General features: G+C 39.8%; 1 protein-coding gene across 1 annotated transcript; it reads left to right on the top strand.

The window, feature by feature from the left end:
- The first annotated feature begins 18 nt into the window (after nucleotides 1–18).
- Nucleotides 19–19,059, top strand: WTAP (WT1 associated protein). Its single transcript, XM_083496564.1, has 9 exons — nucleotides 19–294; nucleotides 478–686; nucleotides 5,142–5,179; nucleotides 5,264–5,319; nucleotides 5,907–5,965; nucleotides 8,658–8,785; nucleotides 10,514–10,692; nucleotides 15,878–16,032; nucleotides 17,866–19,059. The coding sequence occupies exons 3-9, from the start codon at nucleotides 5,150–5,152 to the stop codon at nucleotides 18,453–18,455; spliced, it is 1,197 nt and encodes a 398-aa protein (XP_083352690.1). The 5' UTR covers nucleotides 19–294; nucleotides 478–686; nucleotides 5,142–5,149; the 3' UTR covers nucleotides 18,456–19,059.
- The last annotated feature ends 3,880 nt before the right edge of the window (nucleotides 19,060–22,939 follow it).

The raw sequence follows: 22,939 nt of genomic DNA, 5'->3' as shown, positions 1-22,939 counted from the left end.
ACGCTACTACCACCCTGCTTCCTCCCATCATGCTTTGCAACTGCGTAGAGACGCGGGACTGGAGCGGGGCATTCAGTCGTCGTCCCCCGCTAACTTTGGCCGAATACTTACGTCTCACCCCACCCCCCCCCTTCTCCGCGCAAACAGCGGCTTCTTTCCGCAGAGAGAACAGAAAAGCAGACCGAACCAAGGAAGGAGGCGGGGGGGGGCAGTAGCGCCGTGCGAGGGAAGTAGTCCCGGCGCCAGGCAAAGCGCTGCTGCAGGGGCAGTTGCTCGCTCGCTCTCGCTGGGCCGGTAAGTGTGAATAAGGCGGCGCGAGGGAGCGCGCGGCCGAGGGAGGGGGAGGAGCCGTGGGTGAGTGGCAGCGGTTGGCTCGGCGCTGCGGGCGGCTCTGCCTTCTCGCTAGGACGAGGCGGGAGGCAAGGAAGGGGCGAGGCGGCGGCTCCTCTCATTTCCCTGTCCGGCGCCATTTTGTAGCGCAGCGAAGCAGCAAATAAAGAGCGGGGCGGGAAGCGAGCGTGGTGTTGCTGGCGCGGCGGCGACGGCGGTGTTGGCGGCGGCCTTCTCCAAGCAGAGGTGCTGCTGGGCCCGCTTGATTGATGCGACGCGAGCTCCGGCGTGGAGGCACCCGCTGCAACCGGGAGACGACGACGGCGACGACGCCTCGGGGCCGCCACGGGCGGGAGGTGAGTGGCGGCCTCTCTCCGCTTCCTCGCGCGCGGGCCGCATCCGTCCGCCGCAGTCCCCGCTACTACGGCTCCCGGAGAGACCCGAGGCTCGCCGGCCCTAAGCGGGAAGGGACATCCATCCTACGGGCGGGGCGGGGAGCGCCTTCCCGGACTAACGTAACTCGAAGCGGGGGGGGGGGGGCTTAAACTCGGCGCCTTTTCCTGCGTTACGGGCACCCGTTACGGGCATTTCCTCATAGCTGTCGTCACCCCCCTCAAAAAAACCCTCCACCCCCCCCCCCCAAGATAGCTTGTTTGGGACGGGCATCCTCCGCTCGCCTGTCTTTCTTGTTTACTATGGACCGGCCTTCCTCAAGGCATCGTCCTTCGTAGACAGGAGCGTGGATACCCTGGGATTCTAAAATGCTCCTTAGATGATTTCTTAATTACGAGGAGGCCTTTTATCCGTAAGACCTGAAAGGACTTGGCGACACGTTTTTTATTTCTACGCCATTTGGATAGAGGGGGAATCGGAAGCCAGCCGTAGATGTAGATGCACACAGAGAGACATTCCCCACGCAGACTATGAAAGGTTATAAAGCTTTAGACTGCACTCCTCCTCTGCATTGGAGTCCGCGCCACTGTAATAAATGGGGCTTCGAAGTAAATAAGGATGGGATTGGACTGCAAGTCACATGGATGGGTTATTTAGGCTCTATTTGGCTCGCTAGAAAGTAATGGGTTCCTCAGATTGCAGGCATCACTACTTGGTGCAAGAGAGAAAGCAGGTTTAAACTGCCGCTGCTTAAAACAGCGATTTTATAAATAATTTAAAGTCAATAATTAGATTTTTAAAAAACAAAACAACCCTGTTTGTTAACTTTTCCAAGCAAATGTAGGTTACACTTGCTTTCTAATCAAAAGTCTGTTTGAAAATATGGGTTTGGCAGTATACTGTGCCAAATTGTAAGACTAAGGTGCAAACTTGCTCAGTGATATCAATTTATTGAGAGTTTTGTTGCTCTTTGGGGAACAAAACAAGTACAGTATATGCTGTAACATCTCAAATGCATTTCCAATGTAGACTTCGTAGGCTGACTACTGGAAATATTTCTGTTCAAGCCAATTTATAACCTTTGAGAACAAGAGACTTTTACACAATGTGTCAGATTCTAAGGAGTCTACTGGGTGCCCCCTTCCCAAGGTAATTTTCAGGTGCAGCTTACAATGTCTGGATTGATTGTCATAACCAAAAATTTGATACCTGTCACAACTCACCAAGAGTGAGGTTTTCATTTGAGAGCCAATAAATATGTGTTGCCCATGGGTAAAGAGTTTCCTTATGCAACTGTTTTTTGATGTTCACTCATGTAAAAACCACCATGCAAAGTGATCTATTCACATTTAGAGGCACCATACTAATGACAGGCTATAGTTGCTCAGGCTACAGTTCACTGGTATACGAAGTTAAAACGTGAATGAGTTGACTCTGGAAGTAAATGCATTCATTTATACATAATAGGATGTGCATGGAACACTTACACAGACAAGCACTTTCCTCATAAGTGCCACCATATTTGTTTCAGCCTGGATTGCTCTGTTGCTTGGAGATGGATGGTTAGCTTAGATCAGAAGTGGGTCAGGGATGAGAGAGTTTCTTCATAATACACTGAAAATAAAATCTAGTTACATGACAGCACAGTTGTCTATTTTCTTAAATACTATGAAAACTGACAAAAGATTTTACATGTGTGGCTTGACAGAATCATAAAAGTTAAGATGACATACGTGTTTCAATTAAATACTTTTATATTTAACTTACATTTTGATGTTGAAACAGTTTAATTTGGTTATTTAACCAAATATAGTTAATAAAATGTATGCAAAGCAGGGGAAATAATAATACTCACATGTCCTTGCATTCATGAGGTTGTTTGGGTATGAATATGGGGTTTGTTACTTTTGGAAGGGTATCTAGTACAGATCTGATCATGTTCCGAATGTGGAGTATGTGCACTGAACACTGCAGCTTCAATGATTTAAGAGGGATTGATGCTTACTTGCAATAGAAAAAAATGGAACTTATTGAGGCTCACAGGGCGGTGTACAACTTCACTAAAGCCATTGGCTAATATGAGTTATAGGTATGACTTCTTTCTATAGCCATCTTGAACACAGATGTGATAATACAAAGTCTGAGTTCACAAATCCTGAAAGAACAATTTGTTCTTAAATTGATCAGTTTTACACAATAATATGAAGCCATGAATAAAGACTGGTTTTGTGAGTTACCTATGTAGAAGGGATAGAGACACGTGTGTGTGTGTGTAGAGATGAATGTGGCTCTCTAGGCCTCTATTTGGCCATCAGAGCTCTCCCTAGGCCACATAATAATAATAATAATAATAATAATAATAATAATAATAATAATAATAATATAATAATAATAATAATAAATTTATTATTTATACCCCGCCCATCTGGCTGGGCTTCCCCAGCCACTCTGGGCGGCTTCCAAAAGAATATAAAAATACTATAATGCATCAAACATTAAAAGCTTCCCGAAACAGGGCTGCCTTCAGATGTCTTCTAAAAAGCCTGGTAGTTGTTGTTCTCTTTGACATCTGGTGGGAGGGTGTTCCACAGGGAAGGCGCCACTACCGAGAAGGCCCTCTGCCTGGTTCCCTGTAACTTGGCTTCTCGCAGTGAGGGAACCGCCAGAAGGCCCTCGGTGCTGGACCTCAGTGTCCGGGTAGAACGATGGGGGTGGAGACGCTCCTTCAGGTATCCTTCTTTGCACTCTCCTCAAGTGTTTTTGACTGTCATGAATGTATTCTTGAAGTCTGATAATGCCTGTTGCTTACCTGAATAAAGAACAAGAGGTATGTGAGTATGTGCAGATGCTAGCCCAGTGTACAAAGGCAAAATGTATATTTATTCCTTCTCTCACTTTTGCTTCAGGCCCTGACCACCACTGGCATGTAGCCCTCAGAAGGTTGCCCAGAGATATGGCCCCTTAAGACTTTAAAATAAATACTGTGATGAGTCTAGCTGAGGGAGACTTGGGGATTTTAAAACATATTGATTGCTTTTAGAAGTACCTGCTCTTTGCTAATAATTTAAGGAAAATATTTTATCCTACATGGATTATCAACATTTTAATCTGGGTGTTGCAAGACTCATTCATGATTGAATAATTCCCAAATAAAGTTGCAAAATATTGATTGATTATATTTCTATGCTGCTTTTCATTCAAATGAATCCCAAAGCAGCATACAAACAATACATAAAAATAACATAATAGAACATTACAAATACAGAATAAATCTTATAGAATACTTAACAAATCAATGAAACAGTTACAAATCATCAGTAAAATAATTACCATCTATGAAACACTATTAACAAAACAACTAAAAAAATTAGCTAAGCATCAAGTAAGATAAGTTCAGATTTTAAATTCAGCACAACATAGTGGTTCCCTGACTGTCTCCGAGGTACGCATAGTGCCAGTTAATTGCAGGAATAAATTCAAAAGTGATGAACCAATATTTAGCTAAAGCTTTTGTACCTACATATATTTGAATTCCCATACCTTTGCATGCCTTTTCCTGGAAAGGTCTTGCCAGAAAAACTTTGGAACAAGGACATGGTATAGCTGGAAACAGGGTGTCAGTGAAGATATAAGACAATAACTGATGACTAGATAATTGGTATCAGTATTATTTCCAAAGATTTTGGGCAATAGAGACATAGTAACATGCATTAGATATGGAAAGCTTATAAATGTCAGAAAAAGTATTTGAATACAAAATAATAGTTTTGTTAATTGGACAAAACTCAGAAACCCAGCAGGGTCATAAGGTAGAGTACACGTTTTAAAAAATTAAAAAGTCATGGATTTCAGTAGGATTTAATTCAGATCATTTTCTCAGACTTTGCAGCAGATATGTATAAGCAGATACGTACCTAGTACTGCTGTAAAAATGTTTAAACCAGTAACTTACATGTAAACCCTTTCTGTGCTGTGAAATGAGCTTTCTGCTAGCTGTAGTTACAGTTACACTCAACACGGTGGGTTGGATCCATATATTTGCTTTCATGGACAGAAAGAACTCAAGATCCAGCAGAGACTCTTGCTGGAAAAAGCAGGAGGAGACAGTTTCAGCAGAGGAATTCCTATAGCTGCCATCACCATCTCCCAAGGACCCTCTGACCCAGTTTTTCAGGAGGGACTGGAGAAGTTGGCTCCCCACCTCCTCCAATGGGAGAATCTCTTGGGTGGTGGTCTGCCCAGGGGTAGTCTGGATCTAATACTTAGAGCCCAATTCTTCATAATTCTGGAAAGTACATAATGCTGTGTTCAGTGGACTCGTTTCAGTTGGAGTGCATCATTATTTTCAGGTGGCATAAAAATGCTGGCTATGGTAGTAAGAGGACCAAATAATGATAGTGCTTGTTTCTTTTATGCAGAATTCACAATGACTAATGAAGAACCACTTCCGAAGAAGGTAAGCTTGAAAGCTGTAGCATTTGTATTTATTTTTCAATATCGCGTGAAGAAATAGTTGAACTTGATTATTTTTGTTCTGCAGGTTCGCCTCAGTGATACAGACTTCAAGGTTCTACCTAGAGAGGAGTTGATCTTAAGGTAAAGTGATAGGCTACCTTATACTTAAAAACTATGCATCTCTTAACTGTTTCATTTTGAATAACTTCCATTTTTATGGTAACAGGGAACTAGAAAGCAATTTTAAGTTTAATGAGGTAGAAAGATTAACACTAAACCTTTTCCTACTGGCTGTGGAGAAAAAGTACATTGTTTATCCAAAGGCAAGTAGCTGGAAATTCTGCACTTAGAATGCAAAAAGGAAAAAAGTCATTCGATATACTTTCAGACTGTATAGAGGATTCCAGAGGAAAGAATGTAAGAGTATGACCAAGAGCCTGCACCTTGGCAGTCTTGGGTTTGTAACAGAAATAAACTCTCCATGTCTTTCATATATGAGGCTAGAAACTTGTTTTAAAACTGCAGCAATGAAGGATGGAAAGGTGCTTAGGGTGGTGCTAGATGTGAGATTGTCTATAGCTCATTGTTTTTGGTTGGAAAGAGCTTAAAATATTTAATGAATACCCTATTGTGTGTTTAAGTGTGATCTTGTCTGTACTCCCACTTTGCACCAAGCATGCCATAATTTAATCATTTAAGATTCAAAAACCATTTTCCTTCCTCATTAGGTGGAAGCAGTATGAAGCATATGTGCAAGCTCTGGAGGGCAAATATACAGACCTTAACTGTAAGTGGAAACTCAGTTGCAAAATAGAAGTGATAATAAAGAAAATAGTTGTTTTAAGAGGCAGCAGTTGGGTTTTCTGTACAGCTCAGAAAAAGTATCTGAACAGCCCTTTAAGTAAGCTTGGTCAGGCTGATCCACAAACCATTTAGAACTGTAGTTCCCTTCAAAGGTTCACTTTTATCTGTCTACTTAGAGTTCAGACATATTAATGGCATTACCAGTTCAGTCACTCAGGCTTTAGTAACCTATCTCTGATGTACATTGTTCAAATTGGTGTGTCACAGGCCACATTTTAAGTCATTGGTAAACAGTGTTTACTAAGCTTAAATGTGGTTTATGTTTTTAAAAAACCCCCAACAAAGAAACAAAACCCAGACGTAAATAAAATACACACATAACTAGCAGCAGCTGGTGTAATCTTCCTAATCTATCCTCCTATCCTGCCATCCCTTTTGTACAAAAGTATTCCAGGTAACCCATAGGAGGAGGTGAGAAAGTGGCTGGCTCAAATTAATGTTAAAGGTTTTTGGTGGTCTTTTCAGAAGTTGTTGGTGTGTTAGAAGTGCCTCAACTAAAGTTAAATGAATTCAGCAGATCTATGAGTGGGACTGGTGTTGGGTTTCCCATTGGGTATCTTCATTAAGCCGGCACTTATTGTCTGCAGTAGTTTGGTTAACTGCAGTAAATGGAAACCCTTTCTCAAACTGTTGTAAGTGCTGTGGGTGCATCTGATAATTAAATACTTACTTTTGTTTCAGGAGGCTTAAGCAGGATTTCTGAAATGCTATCATAAAATCACAGTGCAGTGACCTTGCCTGTAGCCATCATGTATGTTTTGTGGTCTCCTTTGCAGTCACAGCTATAGACCAGTTTGAGAACTATGGTTTTAGACCAGCCTTCCCCAGCTGGTGCTGTCCATATATTTTTGGCTTCCAATCCTATCATTTCCTGGTTATTGACTGCTGGTTGCGGTGGAGTAGTTTAAAACATGGAGGGCACCAGGTTGGGGTATGCTGTTCTTGAAAAACATTAATATAGAATGAACGATACAGTGTATCATATTTTGTGTATATGCACCTTCTGATCATTTGTGGAATTCTTTAAGCCAAAACAATGGGTTCTTGCTGTAAAGTCAGGTATGGGAAACCTGTGGCACTCCAGATATGGTCGTATACTTCCCATCATAGGGTTGTTGGTTCTGCTGCCTGAGGCTGAGGAGAACTGGGGTCCAACAAAATCTTGGCGAGCCACAGTTTCTCTGTCAGTACCTGCTTAAGCCCATTATACAGATACAGATAAAATTACTCAAGAGGGTTTTTTAAATCTTTACTTTGCAATCAGATTTGTTTGATTTGTTAACACAAACCCATTCAGTCAGAAAACATCAGTGTAAAGTGGTATTTAAGTGTTGTTGAACTCCTCTGTATCCTTGGGATTTGAGTTCAGGTTATTTTAAGCTATTTGAATCTCAAAATTGTCCCTCTGGAAAGAGAAGCTTGCCTTTACATGTCCACCTTGGGATTAATACTGGGAACAACAATTAGGCACCAAAGGATAGTTGTACAGGTTACCATGTGATACCTCTAGAGTGACAAGCAAGCTTTTTTCTAAACACACCCAAGAGAGCGCTATCTCAAGTATGAGTTTAATTAACATGAACCTGTTGACTGATCTCAAACAAAATGCAGTTTGTAGAAAAGTTCAGTTCTTTTCTCCCAGTTGGGGTCTTGGGAAACTGCAAGCTGTTACTATTGGTGTGTTTGTATTGGCAGCAGAAAGTTTTTACCAGTTTTAGGACAAAGCTAAATATCAGACTATAGTTCTGTTACCCTCAATGTGCTGTCTCTGTCATCTGTGGATGTTAATAGATCCACAGCATGAATTTTCTTTGTGGGACACTGCAATCACAGTAATGGTCTAATCCCCTTTAAGTGCCTCTAAGTCCTTTAAACATGGCAACTGCTTTTCAGCTTTCTAGTTGTTATGGAGGTTATGTAATCTTCTATGAACTTAATATCCTTGGTTAATAGTTAAAACATGCTATGTTGGTGTCTCATGAATTTAACTCTACAAAAGCTTTTGCCTATATATATATAGAGAGAGAGAGAGAGAGAGCCATTTTTTAAGATGGCACAATATTTTGTTGCAGGAGTAGGCTAACTTGGGCACCTAAAAAATAAATAAATCATTGCTTCTCACAAGTAGTCCCCAGAAATAGAAATGAAGGGTGGCATTCCGTGAAGTAGTTTCATTAGTGAAGGGACTTCTGGCTGTGCTTTGGAACTTACCCTCCCCTTTCTCTCCTCATACACTCACAAAATCTGTTCAGGGAGTTCCAGCAACCCTCTGAAGCAAATTTGAGGAGGAATTAGGGGAAGAGGAGAGGGAGGGGGAGTTCCCTTATTATAGACTACTGGCCCTACCTGTTGTTGACAGCTGACAGGAAAAAGGAAGGTAGAAAAAGGGTAGGAATCTCCTAATTGATCTTTGCTGTGTTTGTGCAGCTTTGCTTGCTGTAGAGGAGCTATTCCTTTCCCCATTAAATTCTTGTATGTGGGTTTAGTTGATTCAATGGGGGAGCAGAAGCAAACAAATTTGATGGTCAAGTTGTTTTGCTTAGACAAAAATTTGGTTTAAGGTCTTTATAGGCTCCCACTAAAACTTTGCTGTTTGCTTTGCAATTCAACAATAGCTAATGATGTAACTGGATTGAGAGAGTCAGAAGAAAAGCTGAAGCAGCAACAGCAAGAATCTGCTCGAAGAGAAAATATCCTAGTGATGCGGCTGGCAACTAAGGAACAAGAGATGCAAGAGTGTACTGTAAGTAAAGCTTTTCAACTTGTTGCAGATGAAGGTGTCTGTGTTGATATATTTATTTTTAGCTTAACATCCTGTATGTGGAATACTCTTAACATCCTGTGGTGTTTGCTTCAACTATCCTGTTGCACGAGTGGTTTTTTCAGAGTCTTTTTGGTCAAAAGGCCACATTCCTGGCAGAATGAAAACTTTAATGAATCATGATGCCTTCATCTTTATAAGTGACTGAGAACTACCCTAGATCAATAGCAGACCTAAGCAAAACATAGCTACTTTTAAAATAACAACAATAAAATGCTGTGCACATTTAATTCTGCTGTGATGCATAGGGTAGCTGAAACAACTTCTGTGTAGCCAAATTGTGGTGGTGTATGGCGAAGATGACCCAGCTGTTCTGATCTATATATGTCCTCTCTACTTCCAAAATGAGTTAATGGAGTCCCAAAGATATTTTAGGAAGCAGGCCCAGTATTCACTATTGTCTTCTGTACCTACAGTAAGAGGAACAGCACTTTTCCTTGTGAATGACTTCCTTCAAGTCATTTGTCATTTTACTTAATTCACTTAATTTAGTTGTACCTGTATAAATGTAGAAGCAGAGCTTGGCTTCCCAGTTTGTGAATAGTTCTAGCAGACAAGACTAGGATATTGGTTGGCTTAGGGAAATATCACTGGTTAGGGAGGTATTTCTAGCTATATGCCTATTTATGTGCAAAATCTCAAACTTATCAGTCCATAGCTTGGGAGTTGATACATTTATGTTCATTATTTTTTGTGCAGTTTACTGCATAAATATTTTCAGATCAGAGATTGGCTAGCAGTTGCTTTGGCCATCTTTTCTGCAAGCTGTATTTCATACTTTTTGCCAAGCTATGTAGTTCTTAGCACTGATGTAGCTCCTTTAAAGCACTTTGAGATGGGGATTCTAGAAGAAGACAAAAGTTACTCTGATTTAGAACTTCCCAACTGATATCACAGTACCAGTGTTCATTGAGTAATAAATATTGGCAGAAGAAAATGTGTTTAGTAGAATTTTCTCTAATGTAGTATTCATTCAAATAACAATGAATTTTGAAGAGATATGTCCTGCAAGTTCATATTTCCTCTAAGATAGGTAAAAAAATGGTTTTAAAAATTCAACCCCCCCAAAAAAGGATTAAAGCCACATATTTATTGGCCAGTCAAATGTCTCTTTGATGTTACCTGCCTTTTTACAGAAGTGCATGCAAAGATGAAAACTACTGCCAATGTTAAAGAGAGAACTTGATGTAAGCCTACTAGTTACTACTAGTACAACTTAAAATTGAGTTGAGAACAACTTATAGCTCTGGCTTTTGAGGAGCTTAAAGTGTAAAATTACAAATAAAAGGCATATGTAGATTCATTTATTTTATAAAATGTGTATACCGCTTGATTGCGGTGGATGATCTGAAGGTGCTATGGGTTAAATTTTGGGAGTAGTTCCTGGAGGTTGATACAGTGGTGGTAAAAAATAATAATCCTAGGAACCCAGTATGCTGGTGGAACAAACACAAAATTGCCCTGTTCTTTGGATCCATTCTTAAGCATCCAAATTCTGTGCATTCCTGTCAGTTTCGGTGTTCAGTTGTATTCAAGAAAATGTTAAATTATGAGATCCTTATTGTATGGGGGTATCAGACTGAAATGGGTTAAGTTGGCTCATGAAAGCTTATAAATGCCAATGTAATCATTTTGCCTCCTTTTATGCAGACTCAGATCCAGTACCTCAAGCAAGTCCAGCAGCCAAGTGTTGCTCAACTGAGATCAACAATGGTGGACCCAGCCATCAACTTGTTTTTCCTAAAAATGAAAGCTGAACTGGAACAGACTAAAGACAAACTGGAACAAGCCCAAAATGAACTGAGTGCCTGGAAATTTACACCTGATAGGTAAACAAAACATACTCCCCAGTCAAGACTTCCCTGACAGAGAATGCTTTGGTGGGACAACCACGTACTCGTTTCCACACCAAGACTCAGACGTTTTGAGCCAAAAGCCACATTCTTATACTGTCCAGCTTGTAATGCTTAATGTAAAACTTATCAGATGAACCTTGTGTTTCAGCTTTTCCCCCCCTTTGCTTCAGAGGCCTGACAGCGTCGGACTATTCTGAAGAAGTGGCCACCTCAGAAAAAGTGCCCTTTCTAGAACATGTAGACATTTGCGAAGTGGTTCTGTTTGAAGAAAATAGAGGGAGAAGCAGAAGTCTAAAGTCTGTGGCACACTATGTCTACAGACAGTTTGGAGGAGAACCTAGAGATTTTAAATCATGAATTGATCATGTCAAATTCGAGTAAAACATTAAAATGGAATATGCTTCGCTCTTAACCCTAAACCTAGTGACTTAGAGACTGATTAAGTCAGTTTTGCCAATAAGACTGTGGACTTCCTCCTTGTTCACTGAACTGCTGGGTCAAAACTCAATGAGGTGAATTTTGTTTAAATCACATTTGGTAATCGGCTTTGAATAGCTGTGAGAACACGCACACAGTCAGTGTTGATTTTTCCTAGCATTTGGGTTCCATAGGACTTCAGTGAACCTTTTCATGGCTTTGAATAACAAATTGTTCTGTGGATGGCTGGCAATATGTGAACTCCTAAATCTAGTACTGTACGTATAGTTGCAATTTAATTACATCTTCCAAACCTTGTTGAAGCAGTTGTGTACGTCCTGGATCTCAGCTAGTATATCTAACCCCAAACTAGTTGTGATTCTTTTACTGCCCTTATCCATGCAGAAGTGCTATTCATAATTTTTGTCCTGAGACCCTATGTGCAGGCTATACAAGGTGCTGCAGTAGTAGTTACTTTCAGAGTTTGTTTGGGGCATTTGCATTCCACTGTATAACTAGTTTTTGTACTGCAGCCTTCTATAAAATGTGCCTTGAAATAGTTGTACTGCATAGTTCAGGGGACACTGCTGTTCGTACTACTGTATGGGAAGCTTTCATGTAGTATGAATATAAATATGTAGAACAGGCTGCTACTTGATTTTGTCCTGTTCTCTGGAAGAGAGATGATGTTGAAGCAAATTGCATGCATCCCACTGGTTGGCATCAGTTCAGAAGAGTTGATACTTTTTGATGCCTCGTCATGTCCCAAGTGATTTCCAGGAATGGTAGTCTGGGACAGTTTAGTGTGCGTTCTTGAGGTCACAGTGGAAAGACTGCCGAATATATTTCAACCATAATAGTCAATATATAATAACAGAAAGAAAATTAAGGATTGTTTCATAGTAGGTAAAATATAAGAACAAATATTTTAATGTTCCACTTCCAGCATTCCCAATGCAGTATTGGTTGAGTTAAATGAAAGATACTTCTAAGAAGTACTTTTTAGCTCTGCTTTAGATAATTATTGCAGCATATGAAATGTGGTAGTATATGAACCTTTGTCCATTATTGAGTCTACATCGAAAGAAAACCTTGAAGCAAAAACAAATTGCATCTTTCAAACATCTTGGGGTGATGCTATGGAAAATCTTTTAAAGGTCTAGCATCAAAACAGGTAAGACCAACAGAGAAAACAGCAAAAACTGTCTTAATATGTTGCAACTGACTTTGTAAAACTTGTTAAATGTATAATCAAAAATCATTTCTCATAGGTATGTTTTAATTGTGGGATGCCATACAGATTATTTGTGAACTTCAACTTAATTCATGTTTGGATAGAGGATGGTGACTTCAAATGTTTTTGGGTTCTTAAGGTGACATGAACCTAAGTATGAACTTACTTCGTTTTCACTTCAAATAGACATCTGGAAAAACTAATTTTTGCTTGATTTTTAGAAAAATGAGTATCTTAGTCTTGAACAGTCTTTGATATATACATATTTCCACTTACTGTGAAATCACGTCCCTTTAAACATTTAAGTTTTATTTGATATGCCTTACAATTGACTTTGCTACACATTTTAAAGGTCTAAGGGGTGGGATCTTAATTTATCCCTTTCAAGAAATATTTTCATCATTTGTCTTCCATATGTTTTGCCAAAATTTCTTTTTGACTTGATATTTGAAAGTACTAGTTCAGTCTTCTACATATTAATGTGGTTCTGAAGGGTCAAAGGAACAGTTCTTGTATTTGCACATCACTTTTTGTGGATCATTGTCTGTGCTCAAGAGCTGACTGTTTCAACAGTGTTTTAAGTATTGTATTGCATTGTCCTTGTTCATAGGATTCCAGATACAGTAGGGGAAATCACTGAATACTATATTTTAACTGTCACTGATACCACACATAGTATCCAATAGTGATGCTAATTATGGGGGTGGCATCATTGAGACTTCCTAGTTAACAGGAAAATGCTTAAAAATTATAACTTTACCAGAATATTTGATTTGTTAAATAGGTGGTAGTTTTCACTGCAGCAGCATCCTGCAATTCTGTTAGCTTGTTACTGTTGTTGCCATTCTCACCCATTTATAATCTCTTTCTTGACAGAAATAGTTTCTTGATTTTTTATATGAGACAGTAGTTTGGTGTACATGAAAACATAAGCAACAACTTAAATTCCTATGTAGGTTCTTAAAGAGATTATGTTGTGCTGGAGGTGGACATGAAGAATGCATCATGGATATTCTGAAATGGCTGAAATTCTTGAAGGCACAGGCCAAGATCCAAAGAACCATCCTTCAAAGAGTTTGAGGGTTTTGACTTTTTTTTCTTGAACTAAAGCCTAATATAATGCAAGGGATGATTTTGAAACTGAGAAGAGTTTCAGAAATTAATGAGGGCTGTTATTAAAGAAAAATTTAAAAAATCAGGACCTGTTCAGTCCCCTCTTGTATACTTAAAGCAGCTCTTTGGATCCTGGCCATCAGCTTTGTGTGATAACCAAGGGTCACTTCATGCAAATTGTTTTCTGTATTGATCATTGTTTCCATGTAGAAAAAATAGGTATATGCCATAACACGTGATGCATACTGATATGCACTTCAGCACATGCACACTTAGCGTGTGTGATTAGCAGTGGGTTCCATGTATTCAGAACACATGCACATGTCACATTATGGTGTAAGGTTAGTTTTCCTATGTGGAACAGGTTTATGTAGGAAAATGCCTTGTGTGAAGTACCCTTCTATGTCTTGAATTATAGCAGAGAACACTTCCAAACGTTGAACTTTTATTTAGCCACGATTGCGGTATGAACAGGCAAAAAAGCTGAGAATTGGGTGGTGAAACAGTTACATATCTGCTTAAAGTTTTTGGGAAGGTGCATACAGATTTGCAAGGAATACATATTAAGGAAAATGAAATGTTAACGTAAACTTGCTGGGATTATAGTAGATCCATATAGGTAAGCTTCAAGAATATGTGTCCCAGCCAGAGAAAAATAGGTAATGTAAGTGACAGGAACCTTTATAGAGAACAACATATTTTAAAAGGATAATAAATTGTGCAGACACAGTCAGGTTCTAAATTTTGTTCTAATACTGTTCTTGCATCATATGTCACATTTTCATAGCTTACCTTGTTCATGAAACTATTAACTGCAATTTTTAAGCCCCCATGATTTTGTTTCATACAAATTTTGAAGCTGTATTTGTTTCCTTTAGTTTTGGAATCTTCCTTGCATTACTAAGGTCTATAATATCTTAGGTAGAAGCTTCCCCCCAGCCCTTCTATCAGAATGGGCTCTTCTGCATGCAAAGCATCTTCATATCATTGAGCAGTGTATCCTTTTGCTATATGCTATCACATGATGTCTGAAACTGCAGTGTTTCATGTAAAATAGAGCTGCATGTTTTAGTTCGACAAAACATGGAAATGCCTTTTAGTATAGGTTGAGTGGTTTTCCTGAACTGAAACAAGATTGCATAAATCCTGGACATGTAAACAAAAGTGTATATATAGCATATTATTTGTGCATTTTTGTGTGAAGTCACGCAGAAAGAAAGCAACTAGCTGTCACAGTTCTATAATTTAGATCATGCACATTAATCAGTTATATGCTAAAATATGTAAGACAGTGGCATGATCTAGCTGCTTCTGTTTGTGGAAAGTATATTGTAACTTATTTTGCTAAACACCCTGCAGTGTGCTGCTTAACTCCTGCAGATCACTTACACATAGTGGCCACAGCTCTGTGGACTCGTGGCTATGGTGCTGCTCTGGCAGAGTAGCCTAGACACTACGATGACTTACCAGAAATGGTAAGACTGCATTGCAATGTGTTGCATTGCTCATCACAGGAGCAGCATACCTAGCACAACACTGAAAGAGGATTAAAATAAATTTCTTGATGAGCCCCTTCTGAATCATATCTCAGTCCTTTGGATTGGATCCAAGCCCATTTAAATGGGACAGGTTGGGTATTATTAAGTCCCATTGATTTTACTCGATCTCTAAGCATGACTAAAACCTCTCCCCCCCTTTATTGGTACTCTGCGGTTGTGTCATTTTTTCCTAAGGTTTTGGATTCTTTTCTGCTCATTTGCATTCTTGGTATGGCAAGTTTGCCTTTTGTAAAGCATTAGTATGCAACATAATGTTAGAGTGATGCAATTTTGCATATAGTCATGACTAGAGCCTCCAGTATATTGGTAAAATGAGATTGTTCATTGCTTGCAAGCCAGATCATTGACTATACTGGTTTCTAGCCAGTGCTAGTCCTGCTCAAAGTAGACCCATTGAAATTAATGGCCATGATTAACTTAAACCCTTTAATTTCAGTGGGTCTACTCTGATTAGGACTTAGTTGGATGCAACCCATTATGTCCAACACTGCTTTACTTCTCCCACCTCCCCTTCCTTAGAGGCACAACTAAGTTCATTTTCTTTTGAAAATTGCTTCATGCTGTAGTTGGAGTATAAGAACAACAAAAGTCATTTGATCATTTAAATTGTTCAACTGTAGAACTTGCCTTTCAGTTTCTCGGAACAGGGCCAGAAGATCAGCAGACGATGATGGATCAGCCTCTGGTATCTATAGGGAGACTTTGTACAATGACAACTGGCAGTAAGATACTGTAGTGTGACACATACAGGAATACCACTTCAGTAACTACTTTTAAAAAGGGAGATGAGAGAATATTGTCTTCATTTTGTGATAGATGGCTCTTTCCTTTACAGCCAAACAGGCAAAAAGTTAATGGCGAAGTGTCGAATGCTTATCCAGGAGAATCAAGAGCTTGGAAGGCAGCTGTCCCAAGGACGTATTGCACAACTTGAGGCAGAGTTGGCTTTACAGAAGAAATATAGTGAGGAGCTTAAAAGCAGTCAGGATGGTAAGGGTTTTTTTTATAAAGAAAATAGAAAAAATGCCTTTTATCTGTAGGCTTCACCAGTTAATGTTATGATGTGGGTATTATGTTTCCACTGTGGAGCATGTTTAAACATTATGAATAAAGGGATAGTTTCAAGCTCATTTAATCAAAGTCCATGGAAGCACAAAAAATTAAACATCAAGCTAGTTTTTCATGAAGGTAAATGTAGTGTGACATGTGAAATAACAGATTGACTAGAATATGAAGGAATTCCACTAGGAAATAGTCATGTGTGACTACTTGCATATGTGTGTGTTTGATACTTTGCCCTCCTAGGGTGCTGTGGACTTTATTCTAAAACAGAAGCCGCCTTTGCTGCACAGCAGAAGACTAATTTGAAATTGAGGAAAGTACAACAGCATTATGTGATAAAACATGGTGGTCTGCTTTTCATAGTAAAGCAACCCAAGCCCCTTTGGGTGGCAGACAGGCACATGGGTACCTAAAGTAGTTATCAGGATCACAGAGTTTGCTTTGTAAATTTTGCTTTGGCCCAGTTCTGACCAGCACATTTCCAGAAGAAGTTCATACAAAGTTAAAATTAGTATCTCATTTATTGTTACGAATTTTACCTTCAGTTGTAGATAGATGTATTGAGTTAGAGATATGGGGGTGCTTTGGTATAATGCTAGCACTTTGTATCACAACTAGCGGAAACTTTTGCTGTAGGGATTACACGGATTTAACCCTTCATTGGAAATAGTTTTGGGGGCAAGTTGTAGGATTGTAGGCACTAGAGAAATTAAATTGCACTTGACTGGGTATTGAAATTTTCTAATGTAGAAAATACCGAAAAAATCACGATTGTATGTTTGTGGAATGAAGTTGTTATTGCTAATGTTTGCCTGTGTTGGCATACTTGTTAGTATCATTCTATCAGGCTGGTGATGAACAGCAAACTTCCAAAGAGAATGTTGATATTACATTTATTCATATTGCCAAATATGTATGAACCATAGCTGTCAACTTTTCCCTTTTCTTGCGAGGAATCCTATTCGGAATAAGGGAATTGCCTTTTAAAAAAGGGAAAAGTTGACAGCTATGGTATGAACACCGTGAGTGAAGTTTTTTAAATGTACAGTTAGTGATTATATACTACATAGGTTTTTATATGAGGGATCATGGTACAGAAACATTACTGGTGCAAAAACAGAACATTATTTGCCATGGAACCCCAGTTTTCCCCACTTCCAAAGATAGCATAGAAGATAATGCAAATTAATATGTATAACTGTGGTGATGTATGCTAAGAGTAAATGTTTTAAGGCAAAATGCCCAGAAGTTATAAGGAAGATGCATGTAACCATGCAGGTTGGGACTGCCATCCCTTAACCTTGGAGCTTTTGCAGATATCTTAACAAATCAATAGCTGTAACAGTTTTTCCCCCTTGAAGAATCTTTGCCTGATAATGCATTTGGGCCCTAGTGAAAAATTCTTTGCATTTGGATTTGCAGGAACTTGCTGCTTCGTTTATAATCATTTTGGTAGGCATATTGAGATTAAAACAAACATTCTATGAAATGTCTTCTGCTCTGTATTTTTCTCTAGTTCTTTTTCTTTGTATATGCCCATGAGTGTGTGCTACCCATTGGGTTGTGCTGTCCTAGCATGGGATGTGGACGTGTTTTTTTTTGGAGCTCTGTATTGGCTATGTAAATTGGGGAAAAATATGTACACAAAGCCATTAACATATGAATATTTTATTAACTAAGTTGAGGTGGCTTGAGACAGTTTTAAGATACATAAATGAGCTATTTTAAGTGTATGCTCCAAATGTGTTTTTCTTCGTGTAGAACTGAATGATTTCATCATCCAACTTGATGAGGAAGTAGAAGGTATGCAGAGTACCATTCTAGTCCTACAGCAACAACTGAAGGAGACTCGCCAGCAGTTGGTTCAGTATCAGCAGCAGCAGCAGCAGTCACAAACCTCAGCCCCAGGTAGCAGCCGGACTCCAACTTCAGAAACTGCAGACCAGGGAGAAGCCATGAGCAAAGACTGCAGTCGTATGGCAAATGGACCAAGCAATGGCAGCTCGTCTCATCAGAGGACAGCTGGGCCTGGTTTTTATAGAGAGGGCAGTGGAACAGAGGATGACTTTCCACCCTCACCAAGCAATGGTAATAAGCTTTCCAACCACTCTGAAGATAGAACTGGCAGAGGATCTGGTAGCTATATAAATCAACTCAGTACTGGGTACGAAAGTGTAGACTCTCCCACTGGTAGTGAGAATTCTCTAACTCACCATTCAAATGACACAGACTCCAATCACGATTCTCAAGAGGAGAAAACAGTCAGTGTGAAAGGTAACAGAACTGCGGGGTCTCGTCATGTTCAGAATGGTTTGGACTCAAATGTCAATGTACAGGGTTCAGTTTTGTAACCTTTTTTCTGCAACATTTTTATATAGTGTCGTTTAAATTGGGAGAAGAAACTGTCCAGAACTGTTCAGATTAGTGCATATATGTCACAATTCTGCCTTTGTGGGTTTTTTGCTTCGATACCTCTGCCACTTCTGAAATTTTAACAATTACATTGAATGTTGCTAAAAGGATGTTTGTGTAGGCTCAAGATATTTTTGAGTTAATGTGAAGTTGAAACGAATTTTATTTCCAGGTATAACACAATGATGTCTGTACAAATCTGTGTATATCTAGAACTTGTGCTGCGTAAGGGCATTCTTTACTCATACTGTTATAACACTCAAATTGTCATAATAGTTGTGAGGTAATGACTGCCAAGTTTGCCCAGTACAGTAGTTTTATAACTAAAATGAACTTGGTGAAGGAGTCCTGTAGTAGTCTGTGTTCCAGTTTTGCCACCATGCATCTGTGCGTTCTCTTTAGGTGACCGAATGTTTAAGAATTTTGTGTGCATAGTTACTCGGTTTAAGAACTGTTGTATCCTGTTAATGCATATTGCTCTGTGACTCCAATATTATCTTAACTGTACTGACCAAACCTAAATAAAGATTTTTAATAATGTAATTTATTTAGTCCTTCTGTGTTTGTCTTGTGCAGACTTGTTGGGCTTTTCTTTACTTCAGTTTATATAGAACCCTTCATTATAATATGTAGTCTTCATTGTAATAGGTAAAAGCATGTACTTGAAATTCATTTAAGCTTTATGGCTCTTATCAGTATACAGTATGTGGCCCCTTTCTCATAGTGAATGTACAGCTCTTGCCACTGAAACTTTTTTTAAAAAAATGCAAGTGGTACATTTTGCTGTGGTCATGAAGTATTGACAAAAATATAGTTGCCTCAGGAATGTGCTTAAATGAAGTGACTGAAAATTTTCCATAATGGAAATCCATAGGTATGCTTATCATGGGATACGGAGGACATCTAAGCACACATTTTCTGTGGGAGAATTGGAATTCTGAATTGCTGGTTTAAACATCAACCATCCTCTTTAAGTGCATTTAACTAGAATGGATATGTCAAACACTGTCATAGTACAATTTTTGCTATGCTTTGTGAAAATGATTGGGAGAGGTAGGATTTTGTTTCCAAGGTGCCTCACATCTACATGTCAAACTCCTTTATGCTTCAATGTGACACAGTACCAAAGCAAAAACTCTGAAACCCTAGTGCAATCTTCCATACATTGGCATGCAATTACATATGGCTTTTCCAGACCTCGTTCATGATTTGTGTGTTGCAGAAGCATTTAACTTAAACCCTTTCAAAATCCACCTTCAGTGGATGACACTGGATTCTGATATTATGAAAAAGAAAACACCCTATCTACTTAGTGCACACCATTTATTATCTCTATACATGTTAATTCCACCCACCCCATGGCCTTTTTGCTAAGCTAAAAAGCTCCAAATGAAACTTTCCTTCCTATGTTGCTTCAATCCTCTTATTTCATTTGTCAATTAATGCATATTTTACAACCCCACTGTAAGCTTTTTGAAATGGAGTGATGAAAAGTACACAGTATTCAAAGTGCGGTTGCACAATAGGTTTGTATACAGTCACTGATACTTGGCAATGGTTATTTCAGTCAATTTGGTAACTACCAACAGTAACCCCTAGAGTGCCTGGCATTCAGAACCTTTGAGGAAGCAGTATCTTGAATTTCGTCTCAAGTTTAAATCTTTTGTATTATTTTAGTAGTAGGCTAACTCCTCTAAACTAAAAAAAATTGTCCAGTAGCACCTTGTTGTTTAGTTGTTTAGTCGTGTCCGACTCTTCGTGACCCCATGGACCAGAGCACGCCAGGCACTTCTGTCTTCCAGTAGCACCTTAGAGACCAACTAAGTTTGTTCTTGGTACAGTCATATCTTGGGTTGAAGTTGCTTCAGGTTGAGTGTTTTCGGGTTGCGCTCGAGGCGACCTGGAAGTAACGGAACGCATTACTTCCAGGTCTTGCCGCTCGCGCATGCGCAGACAGTCAAAATGACATGCACAGAACCGGCAAATCGTGACACGCACAGACGTGGGTTGCGTTCGGCTCTGGAATGGATCCCGTTCGTATCCAGAGGTACCACTATAAGCTTTCGTCTGCATGCACACTTCTTCAGATCTGCAGACGAAAGCTTATACCAAGAACAAACTTAGTTGGTCTTAAGGTGCTACTGGACATTTTTTATATATATTTCCTCTAAACTAGCTAGTTCTTTTGTAATAGAAGTCCAGAATCATTAAGGTGGAACCAGCCTCTTCAGTATGAATCTGACTGACTACTTCTGATCACTTGCGTGATCAGAAATGGATATTCTTTCTCCAGTTGCTCACATATATTCTAAGGAAGGGGGTTGGTTTTTCCTGGCTATAAATTTGTCTCCGCGGAGCCATCCAACCAGATACAATGTAAAGCTTTGCCCTTTCTCAAAGTCTCTTCCCTGCAAGGCACTCTGCACGTGCTCTTGAAATCAAAGCCTCCTCAAGCAGTACAACCTAACTAGCTAATAAAAAGGTATCTAGACAGCTAGTTTTTCTCCCCCCCCCCCAAGGTAGGATTGGCCTGTTGGCCTATCCAGATTCCTTTCTGAGAAACTATTAAAGGGGGTCTGCCAGTAGGGGACCCCCCCCCCCCAGTCCTGATAAGTCACAGTCCCATTGCCTGCCTAGCTTCTGGTATATTTTAAAATGTGCTTATTGTTGGACTTAAGTCTTTAAAGGGAGGTGTTGCTCATATCTCTCTTCTGCATCCCCCATTGTCTGCTTCCATTTCTTTATCAAAGCTCTGTGTTCTCAGTTGGGCAACGCTTTTATTTTCTGAAGGAAGCCGCCTTCTAAAAGCTTCTTGACTTGGTTAACCATGCTGGGATCCTCTTGGCCTTGGTGGTGCCTTTCCTGATGTGTGCTATACCAGCTAGGCTTAGTGTGCTTTTGAACAGCTCCGAAGCTGCCTGGAGAGATTTGACCTTCTTGTGACTTTCAACTTCCTTTTTACCAATCTTTGTGGCAAGTTTCCTCTTGAAATCAAATGGGATTGCATTGGACTTGCTTGGCAGTTGTCCATTTTTATACGTAGAAATTGAGAGCACTGGTCAGTTTCCAAATGATTTAAGAACATACCTTGTACCAGGTCTTGGGTGACACTTTAAGTCCAGAGTCACTTCACCTGTTTGGTTCCATGACCAACTGTTCTAGGTCACAGTCCTTAGGGTATCTAGAATCTACCTCGTTGTGACCAGAACAACATACTAGATTTATGTGAGAGTTGTTGCCCATTAGCACACTGCCAACGTTGGGTGCCTGCTTGATTTTACACTCTCTCCACCATAATCACCCAAGACAATTTGGTCAGGATGGCAATAATACTTGATATTCTCACCTAAAGTGATTTTGTGAGGGGAGTCTGCCTTGTCTGAGATTTATAATTTGTTGTGACCCTATGGCCACCTTGACATACAGTGACACCATTCAGTACGCTCTTCCTTGCTAAATTTGTATTCAGATAATCGTATCCCACTGGTTCGTCTCCTATCCTTCCTGTTTCTGTTACGCACATTGCACACTATGTTCTAATTTACCATTCTATACTCTCAACTCCGCCATCTTGGCTTCTCATATTGGCATACCTGTAGAAGGCATCTGTCTGGCACATGCATTTTCCCCTATGGCTCTTCAGCTATTATGTTCTACAATCTGCCTTGTTTTGCCCTGTCAGTGCATGGGCTATCAAGTATATTTTAAAACTCCAAAGTGGATGGTCTCTTGCTGTCTTTCTCCCCAGAGGTCAGTGTAAAAGCTCTACAGTATCAGGGTGAAATTGGGTTCCTCCAAGTTATTTTTCTGGAGGTTATTCTCTTTTCCTTGGATAGTATTTCCCAAAGAACTCTAGAATGACTCACTAGAATTTCTCCCCTAAAATCTTGAGGTTGTAAATTCTATATGGATGCATGGGTGTAGCCAGGATTTTTGTTAGTGGGGCAGAGCCTCAGCTATATATTTTATGATTTTTATTGATGGGGCAGCTGCCCATCCCTGCCGCCCCTTGGCTAGGTCCATGTATGGATGTTCCCACCAGTCCTTTTTCTGGAGGATAAGGGACCCTCTCTCAGTCCATATCTTGTAGTTGGGACACCTGCCTACTATTTAAAATAGATCAGTAATCCTGTTTGTCACTCTGCGTTAGTACATTTAGTTCAAATTCTGCATTTAAAAAACCAGCCATTAATAAGTTACAAAAGATAAACCATTGCATTTTCTGTCAGCCAGCGATGAAGAATTGACTGCAACAAGTAGTAGAGGTGTTTTTCATGGCGTGTCCTTATGTAGTTTGTATTTATAAGCGATATTATTAGCAGCTGGGTGCTGTGCAAGGAGTAGGAGCCCCTAAAGGGGGGGGGGGGAGGTGTCCTTAGGGAGAAGCAGCCCTGGAGGCCACTATGGGACAGGCAAGAGTTCC

The sequence above is a fragment of the Podarcis liolepis genome (genome assembly GCF_965112155.1).
Source record: "Podarcis liolepis genome assembly, chromosome: 3".
NCBI classification, from domain to species: Eukaryota; Metazoa; Chordata; class Lepidosauria; order Squamata; family Lacertidae; genus Podarcis; species Podarcis liolepis.
Note: the sequence above shows the minus strand (reverse complement) of the source record. Positions and strands in the feature narration are given on the sequence as shown.

Coding starts and splice junctions, on each gene's coding strand:
- WTAP (XM_083496564.1), top strand. CDS start 5,150: ATGACTAATGAAGAACCACTTCCGAAGAAG. Junction 5,180..5,263: donor AAGAACCACTTCCGAAGAAG/GTAAGCTTGAAA, acceptor TTTGTTCTGCAG/GTTCGCCTCAGTGATACAGA. Junction 5,966..8,657: donor CAAATATACAGACCTTAACT/GTAAGTGGAAAC, acceptor ATTCAACAATAG/CTAATGATGTAACTGGATTG.